Raw genomic sequence first — 13,685 nt, forward strand, 5'->3', positions numbered from 1 at the left:
CGGACCTAACACTAGCACTGACGATACGAACCGTCAGGCAGTCAGAGGAGGTCGCAGCACAAGTGAGTCTGCAGGAAGACACAGTGGGATCAGTACAGGAGGTGAGATGGAAATGTGGGAAATGTGGGAAATCACAGCATAGCAAGGAAGAAGGGTGTCCTGCAGCTAAAGCTACATGCCACAAGTGCAATAAAATAGGACATTGGGCCAGAGTGTGCAGCAATAGATCAGTGAATGAGGTCACAGAGACTGTACAGGCTGTGCAGACCCATTATTTCTTAGGCTCAGTGTGCAGTGCAGTTGAGAAAGAGCAGTGGACAGTACAGCTCCAGGTGGATTCTACTCCAATGGAATTTAAAATTGACACAGGAGCTGATGTCAGCGTCTTATGTGAGGATGCATTTCACACACTCACTCCACCAAAAATACTGAAACCAGCTTACATCCCATTAGACATCCCAGGATGTGAACTGTTGTGTCTGGGACGCATTAATGCTACAGTTAGTTACAAGGGAAAGAACTACCTATTTGAAGCATATGTAGTCTGTGGCCAGAGTGTCAATAACCTACTAAGCCGGGATTTGTCAGTGGAGATGAACCTGGTGAGGCGTGTTGATGAAGTGAAATTCACTACCAGTGAACACCTTCAAGCCTATGTTGAGCACGGCACACTAAAAACTGAACCTGTTAAAATCTAATTTAAGGATGGGGCAGAGATGTTCACAAGTCTTTTTTTGCAAGTCCAACTCAAGTCTCAAGTCTTTGGTCAGGAGTCCAAGTCAAGTCTCAAGTCTTTGTGGGGTGAGAATTGATCAAGTCTCAAGTCTTTGGTCACAGGTCCAAGTCAAGTATCAAGTCTCTAAAAAATAAAAGTTTCATGTCTCTTCTGGTTGTAATAAGCCTTCTATTGTCTGCTGCTATCCAGTCTGTTAAGAATACTGCACAGCTACATCTAAGAAATTCAAAGCATTTACTGTATTATTATCACTCCTATATCTATTAGCATACAGTATCAGTACTGATTAGTTGTTTGTTATATGATCACTTTAAACAGGCTATTGCAATGCAATATGAGGAAAAACATCACACTTTAGCTAAGTGTGACAAGCAAACATTCACTCATCTTTTCAAATATTCAGTTACAAAGCTAGTAGCAAGCTAAGTTAACATTACATAGCTGATGCTGAGCTAAACATGTTTGCTAACCGTCCATATGCGTTAATGTGACTGACCTCTCCGGGTGAGTTTTCAAGTGCCTGATGAAATTTGACGTTGTTGCATCAGCATCCTTGATTTTAATATTGCAGACTTTGCAGTGTGCGCTCCTTTTGTTGGTGCCGCCGGATTATTTGTTCGATGTTTTTATAGTTTAACCTAATTACAAGCGGTACAGCTGCAGGTGTGCCGCCGGTCGCCATGTCGTTACCATGAGGTAGTGTGAGAGGCGCGCACCTGCGTAATGAGGTTACCATGGTTACCATGAAAAAAAGGAAGGACGCCCGTCAGACGTTTCAGAGTTTCCTCAATGTTAATACGCCAAAAATAGAAAACACAATGATTGTTCACGAGTCCCAAAACACGAGTCCAAGTCGAGTCCAAAGTCTTTTGAGCAGGAGTCCAAGTCAAGTCTGAAGTCTCTGTGTGTGCGACTTAAGTGCGACTCGAGTCCGAGTCACAAACTCGAGTCCCCATCTCTGGGATGGGGCTCAACCATATGCACTGCATACATCACGTTGTGTGCCCTTCCCAATGTTACAGATTGTAAAAGAGGAACTGCAGAGGATGGAGAAGAACGGTGTCATCGAGAAGGTAACACAGCCAACTGAATGGTGTGCTCCTATGGTGCCCGTTCTAAAGAAAATCATAGACAAAGCCAGAATCTGTGTGGACCTGAAAAGACTAAATGACTCAGTAAAAAGAGAGCGCTACGTCTTACCTACCTCTGATGAAATAACTGCAAAGCTAAGTTGTGCAACTGTGTTTTCCTCTCTCGACGCTGCAAGTGGGTTCTGGCAAATCCCACTGCACCCGGTCAGCTGTAAATTAACAACCTTTATAAGACCGTTTGGCAGGTACTGTTTCAAAAGGTTACCTTTTGGGATTTCCAGTGCGCCTGAGATCTTCCAGCAGAAAATGCTAGAGACTGCAGGGGCTGGAAGGTGTTGAAGTCTTCATGGACGATATCCTGGTCTATGGGACATCGACAGAACAGCACGACGCCAGACTCGAGAAGGTACTACAGCGTTTTGAGTCAGCAGGCTTAAAACTTAATAATGATAAATACTCCCTCAGACAAAGCCAGCTACGCTTTCTGGGACATCTCATCGACCAGTCAGGAGTCAGGCCCGACCCTGATAAAGTTGAAGCCATACATCAGCTGGCTCCACCAGGAAACGTCCATGAGCTGAAAAGAGTCCTGGGCATGGTGAACTACCTGGGTAGGTACGTTCCAAACCTTTCCACAATAGGTCAACCACTGTACGAGCTTCTGAAGTGCAGGAACATCTGGACCTGGGGTCACTCACAGCAGTCAGCTTTTGAGAACATTAAGACAATACTGACCACGGCACCCCCTTGTCTTCTATGATTTAGCTATAGGTCCACAGCGGTGTCTGCTGATGACAGTAGCTATGGCCTGCGGGGGGTCCTCCTCCAGCTCGATGAAGAGGAGTGGAAGCCAGTAGCCTACTGTTCGAGGCGTCTCACAGGATCGGAGACACGCTACGCCCAGATAGAAAAGGAGTGCTTGGCTAGCGTATGGGCCTGTGAGAAGTTTGACAAGTATCTATGTGGCTTGGATCAGTTCAGGCTGGAGACCGACCACAAACCATTAGTGCCACTGATCAACAAACAAAGCCTAGATAACGTCCCCTTGAGATGTCAGCGTCTACTAATGAGGCTCATGAGGTACAAACCTTTAGCAGAGCATGTGCCTGGGAAGACCCTTGTTGTCGCCGACACACTGTCCCGAAGCCCACAGACACATACAAAGGAAGAGACTGACACTCAAGAAGATGTGGCATGCTATGTAGCCACAGTGATACAGGGCATCCCAGCATCTCCAACGAGAATGGAGCATATCAGAAAAGAGACAGCAGCCGACAGTGAGCTTCAGGCTGTCATCAAGCTGATTAGGGCAGGATGGCCTGAATACAGTAGTAATGTTCCACTGAACATCAGGGACTACACCAAAGTGAAAAATGAGCTACCGGAAGCTGATGGCTTAGTCATACGAGGAAACAGGATTGTGGTTCCGGGGTCACTGAGAGCAGACATTTTGCAGAAAATACATGAGGGACACCAGGGGCTCTCAAAATGCAGAAAAAGGCATGTAGACATTAAGAACATTGTCAACATATGCAGGAGCTGCCAGGAGCAGAAGCGGGCTCAACAAAAGGAGCCGCTTATTTCCACACCGCTGCCTTATCGTCCGTGGAAAAGAATCGCTCTCGACCTCTACGAACATAACAAGCACAACTACCTTGTGATTTCAGACTACTATTCACGGTACCTGGAAATACTACAACTACCATCTACGACCAGTGCCCTTGTCATCCAGAGACTTAAAACGACCTTTGCTAGGTTCGGAATTCCTGAAGAGGTTGTGAGTGACAATGGTCCCCAATTCTCCAGTGCAGAATTCCGGGAGCTGGCACAGCGGTTGGACTTCAGACACATCACGTCTAGTCCTCACCGTCCTCAAGGAAATGGTCATGCAGAAAGGGCAGTACAGACCGCTAAGAGAATCCTTCGTCAGGAAGATCCACTGATAGCCCTTATGTGCTAGAGATCCACTCCCTGTACTACCACAGGACTCACTCCAACAGAACTGCTAATGGGGAGAAAGATCAGAACGACGCTCCCGACACTCGAGAAAAAGCTACGGCCTAAATGGCCTAACAGATAGATTGTCAAACAAAAGGACACGAGTGAGAAAGCAAAACAAGCCTTTTATTACAACCGACGACATGGTGCCAGGCATCTACCAGCTTTACAGCCAGGAGACACAGTCTACACCAAGCTCGACAACGAGAAGTCCTGGTAGACACCAGCAATCGTCTCAAAAGAGTGTGTCACTCCGAGGTCTTACCTCATTAACACAGGTGAGGTGCTGCGGCGGAACCGACTTCATCTCCGGGCAGAACTAACTTCCCAACCTGCACAGCACATCCCACAAACACCAGCAGAGAGTGCTGTGGCGACTTCCCAGCCTGTAAGCGCCAACACACCAGAGACTGTTGCCCTGAAACCAAGTGAGGTGACAACAACCCATACACCAACACCAGGACGTGTTCAGATCAGGTCTGGCCATGTCAGTAAGCCGGCCACTCGGTTGGACTTGTAGACAGGAGTGTTTTGGGTGTTTCACAATTACCTCTGGGGGTGAATAAGAAAAAAAATCACCTATGGCCTTTGGGAGGGAGAAAATGAAACACATGTGGACTCTGAGTCTGCTCAATTTTGAGTTCTGTTTATTGTGAATGTTATGTACAAATGTGATATTACTGCTGCAATGTATAGAAAAGAAAACTTGCATCTCGAATTTTATTGTAGCACGAACAGCACGAAGGTATTGGTTACCCATCTTTATTAACATAATCTGTGAAGTTAACCATAGGACACTTTTGGTTTGTCAGTACGACTGAATGAACATTTGCTATCACAGTTTGACTGTTGTTTACCATTACAGGATGATGCTGTGACTAATCTGTCAAAACTCTTTACAGTTATTTAAAATTAAATAACTAGGAAAAAAGGGGAGATGTCACATATGCATACAATGCATACAGAGTTAAGGCTGTTATGACAGTGTTGCGACATGCATTACGGCATGCGAGCAGGGCCGGCCCTTCCCACTGGCGAACTAGGCGGTCGCCTAGGGCGCCAGATCTGGAGGGGCGCTGCCGCGCTGCGCTGGGAGAAAAAAAAAATTAATAAAAAAAAATTAAAATAATTTTTATTCTGCCTAATTTTCTGCCCTTGATGTAATACATTTACAATAATTGAACAAAGTAAACACCCTTTGCACCCCGGGCCGGCGGCAACATTTTGCATTTGCCCTGTACGATGGGCGCTGTAACTGTAAGTGATGAAAGGGGGGGATGGTCGCTTATTATCAGGCACCCACAGGCCGTGGCTCACAGCCAAAGTGACGCGGCAGCTCCAGCTGAAAGTGTCGGAGATCGCAACGATCGCAACAGCAAGAGGCAAAACATTAGCATTATGAAAAGGTCCAAGCCTTCTGGGGCAACGGGAAGGAAACGGAAAAAAGAACAGGAGGAATCGAAAGTCAAAGACAGAGGTAAGTCGGCTTGTGTAAAAAAAAAAATTCAGTATGTACTGTACCGTTAGACATTTGATTTTAAGCTAGCTAGCTAGCTAAGGAGGTAGCCATGATACAGCTTTGATGCCATGCTAGCAGCGAGCCTCTGATACAGAATGATAGATACAAATGATTTTAAGTTTTTATTTATGTGTTATTATTCCTATATAATCTTTTTGTAAATAATATCCTACTTTTATATTGTGATAGCTGTAAATTGATCCTCCAATAGTGTTTAATTTGTCAGATAGTTTATTTTCACAGTCAACTTGTGTGTATATATATATATTTATTTTTCTGTTTATTTTCTATTATATTTTTTTTATTTTCTGCACTTTTTAATGTCTAATTATTGTGCAATGCTTTGTTTTATATGCTGATGTAACGAAATAATGTTAATGTTAGCCAGAAGAAAGCTATCTGGATAACTGCTCCTTTGTATAAAGTGAGGCTGACCAACCAATATGGGCATGTGTTATTATTTAGTTTTTACTTATGTTTGCAAATGATCTCCTGGGGCAGCAGAACCTCACTTTTATATAGGCCAGTTGTGAACTTGCATACAGCTGAGGCAGATTGCAGCAGTTATTTTTGCCTGACTGTATATAAATGTTTTTGCTTGTAATGTGCTAATATCTACCCTATAAATGTCCAGCTGCACTTGAGAAATACCTCAAAAAGCCCCCAGTTGCTGGAGAAGGAACATCTGATCTCCCATGTACATCACACTCTGAAGAATGTAAGTTTTGCCAAACATTTATGGTCTCTGTGTAATCGTTCATACACTACTTTTTTGTCATTATTATTATTGTTATTATTATGATAAATAATGAAAACTGAAGCATGAATAACTTCTTTGCATGTTTGGATTGCCTGCCTGCAGGTGAAGGAATAACGAGCATAGTATGTGAGTCCACCATTGCAGCCCCCTCAGATCCTGCTGACTACCCAGGCCCATCTGAGTCCACCATTGCAGTCCCCTCAGATCCTGCTGACTGCCCAGGCCCATCTGCAGTCCCCTCAGATCCTGCTGACTGCCCAGGCCCATCTGAGTCCACCATTGCAGTCCCCTCAGATCCTGCTGACTGCCCAGGCCCACCTGAGTCCACCATTGCAGTCCCCTCAGATCCTGCTGACTGGCCAGCACTGAGTGATACAGTGAGGATGGAGTTAGTCAGACGTGGGCCATATCATTTAAAATCCGACTTCACTTTTCCTAAAAAGGAGGGAGGGAGAAGTTGCCATCATCACTACTTTTACAGAAGATTAGTGAATGGAGAGACAATCAAGAGGAGCTGGGTTGTGTATTCCAAGAAAAACAAAAGTATTTACTGCTTTTGCTGCAAGCTGTTCTCCCAAAAAGAGTACCAACTCATCAGCAGTGGACTAAATGACTGGAAAAATTGCACTGACAAACTAAAAACACATGAGAACAGCCCAGAACACTCTAGGCACATGACGTTGTGGAAGGAACTGGAGACTCGACTTGAAAAGGGCCTAACTATAGACAAGGTAGAAATGGCACTTATGGAGGCTGAAAAGAGGAAGTGGCGTGAAGTCCTGACCAGGTTGGTGGCAATAATTCAGTCGTTGGCAGAGCGAAATATTGCCTTTAGAGGGACGACAGAAACACTTAACCAGCCAAATAATGGCAACTTCCTGAAGGAGGTAGAGCTCATGGCGAAGTTCGAGCCAGTCCTCAAACAGCATGTTGCTGAGGTCCAAAGAGGAACCACCAATATTTCCTATTTGGGAAAAAGAATTCAAAATGAACTGATAGATTGCATCAGTGGGAAGATTGGGGACCATATGGTCAAGGAAATCAAACAATCCAAATACTTTTCAATTATTTTGGATTGCACCCCAGATTTGAGCCATACAGAGCAACTATCAGTCATTATTCGACTAGTTACAACCCAGGACACGCCCCAAATAAAAGAACATTTTATGGGGTTCCTTGAGGTAGAACAGTCCACTGGAGAAAGCCTTTCAACCCTGATTCTAAAGAGATTAGAACAGCTTGATATCCCTTTTGAAGACTGTAGAGGGCAGTCTTATGACAACGGTGCAAATATGAAAGGAAAGAGGAAAGGAGTCCAAGCCAGACTTGTTCAAATCAATCCAAGGGCTTTATTTGTGCCATGCGGAGCACATACATTGAACCTGGTGGTAGCTGATGCAGCAAAAAGCTCTGCAGAAGCCACTAGCTACTTTGGCTACCTGCAGAAGCTTTTCACACTCTTCTCTGCCTCCACTCAGAGATGGTCCATCCTAAAAAGCCATGTGAACATCACATTGAAATCATGGTCTGATACCAGATGGGAGAGTCGGATCAACAGCATAGAGGCTGTAAGGTATCAGGCTGCAGAAGTCAGAGATGCACTTCTAGAGGTGAGGGATAAAGCCACAGATGGAGTCGTAAAAATTGAGGCACAATCTTTGGCTGAAGAGGTTGGATCATACCGCTTTGCAATATGCACTGTGGTATGGTATGACATCCTGACCAACATCGAACATGTCAGCAAAATGTTGCAATCAGTGTCAATGCAGCTGGATATTGCTGTTGACCTCCTGAGAAAAACAGAAGTTTCTTTGGTCAGCTACAGAGGCAATGGATTTGCTTCTGCCCAAGCATCTGCCAAAGACATCTGTGGCCAAATGAATGTGGAAGCTGTTCTCAAGCAGAAGAGGCTGAGATCAACCAAGAGACAGTTCTCCTATGAGTCCCAGGAGGAGCAAGTGAGTGATGCACTAAAGAAACTCGAAGTTTCTTTTTTCAATATGGTGGTGGATGTTTCCATTGCATCACTGCAGGAGCGATTCAAGGCCTTAGGTGAAGTAGAGAAAAAGTTTGGGGTGCTACTCAACTTCCCTGACCTGCCAAAGGAAGATCTGACGAAGCAGTGTGAAACACTCAGCAACACCCTGAGCTGGGGTGGGCAGTCAGACCTGGATAAGAGGGAACTTGCACTGGAGATGCAGAATTTCCCAGCTTTGCCAAAAGCCAACATGACTACCCTGGAACTTCTGACTTTCCTACAGGAGAAGAAAATGAACGAAGTGTATCCAAATATGTGGGTGGCCCTCAGGATCGCTGTCACTATTCCAGTGACAGTTGCTGCTGGGGAGAGGAGCTTCTCTAAATTGAAGCTCATTAAAACATACCTGAGGTCGTCAATGGCTCAAGAACGCTTCAATGGATTAGCTTTAATAAGCATCAATCGCAAGGTTTCGGGGCAAATATCATTTGACGACACAATAAATGAATTTGCAGCAAGGAAGTCCAGACGTGTCCGACTTTAAGGATGTGGACTAATTAAAGGACACAATAACATAGCAGAGACTTGTTGTTCTGATTGCCTGTTTCATTTGATTTATAGTGTGTGTAATGTTGTTCATTATCTTAATTTATTTGCAATAACCTCAGTTGTAAGAGCTCCGTTGGCTATATTTTTGTCCACGTTTGCACTTTCTTTTCTTGAAGTTTTAAGAGAAGCTACTTTTGTTTGATGAGTGATTTTCATTTAATAACTACAATAATAATAATAAGGATAAAATAAATAAAAAATATGTTACATTTATTTGTTATTGGCTGTGGGTTATTGGTTATGTTCACATACTTATTTGGTTATTAAAATGTAAACCGATCTTTTTCATATGGGTGTTTAGAGTTGTACCCCTAGATCTAGTCTCTAGTAATTCTGCTCAAAGTGCACCAGATTGAAGCATTTTACTTTAAAATGTTAAAACAAATCTTTCCGAAGGGGGCATACCCCCGGACCCCCCTAGAGGATGTGACATCCACCCCCCAATTAAAACATGTTCATACAATAATGAATACATTTGAAACCTTCTTTATGTATATTACCTATGTCAATAAGTTTCAGTTTTTGTAGTGTATTGGTCTTTTGTAGAGATTTTTCATTTATTCTTTATATATTCTATTGTGTATTGCTTGGAGGCGGGGGGGGCACCAAATCATAATCTCGCCTAGGGCACCAAAATGTCTAGGGCCGGCCCTGCATGCGAGGGACTGCCTTACTTCAGATTAAGCCCGCCAGTGGTGTTGTTGTTGCCTACTGTAATGTCTTGATTTACTGTATAATAAGCCTGAGTCGTGAAAGATACTCGACCCTCGGTCATTCTACAATATCCAAAAACCCCAGGAAGCTCGCACACTTAAAATAAATTGTTTGTTGTTGTCAAACCGTTGAATGAACACTTCCGTGCGACATTTATAAATCTGCATATGTTCTTCTTTGAGTATACAGTCTTTAGTTAAAGGTACTAGGTAATTCACTTCAGAAACACTTTTTGTTATATTCCATGGAATGCTCTTAACATCCCGATAGCAATGAATAAATTAAATGCTTTGACATCAAATATATACAAATATTTCATCTGTGGAAGCCGTGGCGCTGTAAAAAGCAAGTCCAATTATCTGCCCCGGCGCGCGGCAGATAATTGGGTGGCCTGAATGCCTGTCAGCCTTCCATCTTGTGCACAAACTTATCTCGTGCCCTCATTGGTCATGTGCGCGTGTGTGTGTGTTGGAGGAGGGGCTCTGTGAGGGAGTCTGAAGGAAGGGGTAGATTTTTTTCGGTTGTGTACTTTCAAATTCTAGCTTACTCCAGCTGGTTTCTCCATTCTTATCTACCCTACCTTTAATGTCTTTATTGACAGCACTGACAGAAAATTACATACTGTATGTAAAAGGATTTTGGGAGCCTTTTATACTTTTATTTTGTTAAATACTTTGCTGTAGAGAGTTGGCAGGAAGTCATGTGAGAAAGGTAGGCTGGGTGAAATGCAACAAAGATCCATGGTCAGACTCATCCAGTAATTTCAAAACTAATGAATTGCGTCAGTGTTATGATTAGTAACCTTCTATGACATGGTGTTGGATAAGTGACAATCAGCTGTTGATATTTTGAAATCAAACCATTATCCTCTTACCAGGAACTTATCTCCCTCATAACCCAACTGAAAACCTGGCCCGTCAGAGAGCCAGCATTTCAAACACACGTCTCAAAAAACATTCAAAGTTCAAAGTGCATGGAGGCAACAACTCAAATGAAGAAGGGGGTGTTAAACTGCTTCCATTTCTTCTTTTATTATCTGTAAGAGAAACAATTTGTTATTTATTTTAAAAACATTTTACATTTCCTTTTATAGGCCTGAATTTATCAGGGGCATTTTTGCATGGGAAAACTGCACTTATTTGAAGATGATTGAAGAACAACACGGAGGCTACATAGTCCATAACCAGGATGACAATCATACATACTCATTTAAACCTTGACAGAAGCAGCAAATTCTAAATCAACACCTTCCGTTCTTAGCTTTCACAATAAAGGTCCGGGCCATATAATATTCCCAGGCGAGTACTTAGCATTTTCTTATTGTTTGTTTTTTCCCCGGTGTGTAAAGGCCTTACAACTTATGTTGTCTCTCTGAAGGTTAGTTTGTTTAGTTTGATAAAGACCGTCCAGTGTTGGCCGCTTTTCTGGATTAGTTTACACTTTTTGTTCCAATAAAAACACAGTTGATTGTTTTTTCCTGTTCAATAAGAACATATTGAATAAAAAATGGTGCTGAGCATTGGGGTGGGCTGTAGAGTGGTGGACGTGGGTGGGTAGGGGTGAAAGGAAACACCGTGGTGTTGATCTCCTGGAATGCGGCATGCCAGAAAGCTGGCTCGACTGGCACCAAACAGAATGCCTTCAGCCCCCCCCCAACGCCACTCTCACTCACTCTCTTTCCTCTCCCTCTCATGGGCATCATGTCCACAGTCCAACTCCCCCTTTTCTCTCCCCACTTCTCTCTATCGCTCTCTTCCACAACCTATGAAACAGGAGAGCTGCCATCTCCGCTTCCTCCTACAGGATCAGCGATCACTCTGCCAAGGCCTCCGGATTGACGGCATTCCTTCCCCCTGCTGCTGCTGTTGCTGGCCGGCTGTTGTACTGGGCATCCAGAATAGACCTCTGACGTCCGTCTGGTTACTAGAATATGCCGTCGTCCCAAGAATCAAAAGGAACACAGAGGATAGGCACACACACCCTGTACATACATTTATTTGTACACAAAAGTCCCTCAAAACACAGACATTCTGGTACCAATAGTGTTGCTGTAATGTCAAACCATCCTACCTACATCACATTGAGTGGGAGCCCTTCCAGTAGTCATGTCATGTGTGCTGGGGGGGGGGGGATTGTGTTGTGGTGTAATTACTGACCGGAGTTTGACCCCATGTCAATACTATCAATACAACAAACAGCACAACAAAATATGAAACTAAAATAGCACTTCCACAGTTGATGTATGGATTATTTTAGAAGCCTGGTGTAAATGTATAAAAAGTACGACAATATGCAATAAAAAGATGGCAGCATTTATTTTTGGTTTATACAGTACTGTGTCCCAATCATTTCTGTATGCATCTATGACCGGGTGAGGACACTACCTATTGACTCAGCAATCACTGTAACTTATATTCTTGTTTAAATAGACTTCTTGTTTCATTTATTCTACTCTGTATAATTGTTCTGTAGTTATTTTAGCTAAAACAGCGCTTTTGAGAGATTTTAAATCTCAGATCTGCTCAACTGAACCTGTTACACAGGTCTCAGTGGGTCACGCACCTCAACCCTGCATTACAATAGGCAGGGACACTCTGCTTTCGCCCATCAGCTGAAAATAGTTAACTAATTAGAACTCTGAGAACTCAGCAATCAGGTGTTCATCTTAGGTAGCTCTTTCCTGGAGCGTCAGCCAGACGAAGACTGACAAAGACATTGGAGTCCTGCGGGAGTAAGACTGACAAAGACATTGGAGTCCTGCGGGAGTCACGAGGGAGGCAAAGAGGAGGCAAATCCTACTTTAATTGAGCTAAGTATTGCTGGTGTTTTATTTTCTTTTCTTTGGTTTTCTAGCCCCTCATGCTATAATCATGTGTATTTTCTCCATTCCTGTTAATGTGTCTGCTCGCAATTATCACTGGCCCCGTGTATCTCCTAATCGATATAACCGGCCTGCTCTCGTCTATCCCACATGCTCCACTGAGATCCAACATCTAGTTTCAGGGGGCCTGTGGAACTGCCAGTCAGCTGTTCCTAAGGCTGATTTCATCTCTGGCTACGCTTCCCTGCAGTCTCTGGATTTCTCTCACGGAGACCTGGATTACTCCATCCAACACATCCACCCCAGCAGCTCTGTCAAAAGCATATTCCTTCCCCCATACACCCAGACCCACTGGCAGAGGAGGTGGCACTGGTCTCCTGCTCTCTCCCAACTGGAGCTTTTCCCTCTTCAAACTTCACTCCTTCCACCTTTGAATTCCATGCCGTCACAGTAACCCATCCTATACAATTAACCATTGTTGTTCTCTACCGTCCACCAGGCGCCTTGGGGGACTTCTTGGAGGAATTAGATAATCTCCTTTAACACATCCCTGAAACTGGCCCTCCCGCTGTACTTCTCTGAGCCTTCAACCTCCAGACAGGGAAGATAGATGAACTAACATCTCTGTTAACCACCTTTGCCTTCTCACTGTCTCCATCCCTACCAACTCATAAAGCTGGCAATGATCTCATATTCTCAAGGAACTGCACTACTTCTAACCTCTCTGTAAACCCGCTCCACACATCCGATCACTTCTTCATTTCATTCTCTCTACCCCTTTCCAAACATAACAAACTAATCTCTTCTCATCCTGCACCTGTCCGCCGTAATCTCTGTTCCCTCTCCCCTTCTACCTTTGCCTCATCGGTGCTCTCAGCCTTCCCTTCCTCTGACTCGTTCCAACTCCTGCCTCCAAACTCTGCTGCAGAAACTCTCCTCTCTACTCTCTCATCCTCTCTGGACTCTCTCTGGCCTCTCACATCTCGGCAGGCTTGTAAGTCCCCTCCTTCTCCCTGGCTAAATGACGCACTGCGTGCTAATAGAACCATCCTTCGGGCAGCTGAGCGGAAACGGTGGAAATCCAAACACCATAAAGACCGGCTCTCAGGCTCTCCTCTCCTCTTTCTCCGCTTCGATCTCTCAGGCAAAAAGCACTTTCTTCCAAGATAAGATCCAATCTTCCTATTCCAATCCCCAAAAACTATTTTCAATCTTTTCCACCCTCTTTGAACCCCCCGAAAGCCCCTCCCCCCTCCTCCCTTCTGTCAAGCGACTTTGTTAACTACTTTGAAAAAAACGTTGATGATATTCGCTCTTCTTTTTCTGACTCACCTTTACTCACCGCTGGGTCACCAGACCCTCCTTTCACCCACACACTAACCTCCTTCTCCCCTCTCTCTCCAAGTGAGGTTCTTACCCTCATTACCTCTGCCCGTCCTACCACCTGTCCTCTGGACCC

General features: G+C 44.2%; 1 protein-coding gene across 1 annotated transcript; it reads left to right on the plus strand.

The window, feature by feature from the left end:
* The first annotated feature begins 4,849 nt into the window (after positions 1–4,849).
* Positions 4,850–9,161, plus strand: LOC307023725 (zinc finger MYM-type protein 1-like). Its single transcript, XM_079657213.1, has 3 exons — positions 4,850–5,302; positions 5,979–6,062; positions 6,207–9,161. The coding sequence occupies exons 1-3, from the start codon at positions 5,068–5,070 to the stop codon at positions 8,624–8,626; spliced, it is 2,739 nt and encodes a 912-aa protein (XP_079513339.1). The 5' UTR covers positions 4,850–5,067; the 3' UTR covers positions 8,627–9,161.
* Positions 9,162–13,685: the final 4,524 nt, after the last annotated feature.

The sequence above is a fragment of the Notothenia rossii genome (genome assembly GCF_949606895.1).
Source record: "Notothenia rossii genome assembly, chromosome: 11".
Classification (NCBI taxonomy): Eukaryota; Metazoa; Chordata; class Actinopteri; order Perciformes; family Nototheniidae; genus Notothenia; species Notothenia rossii.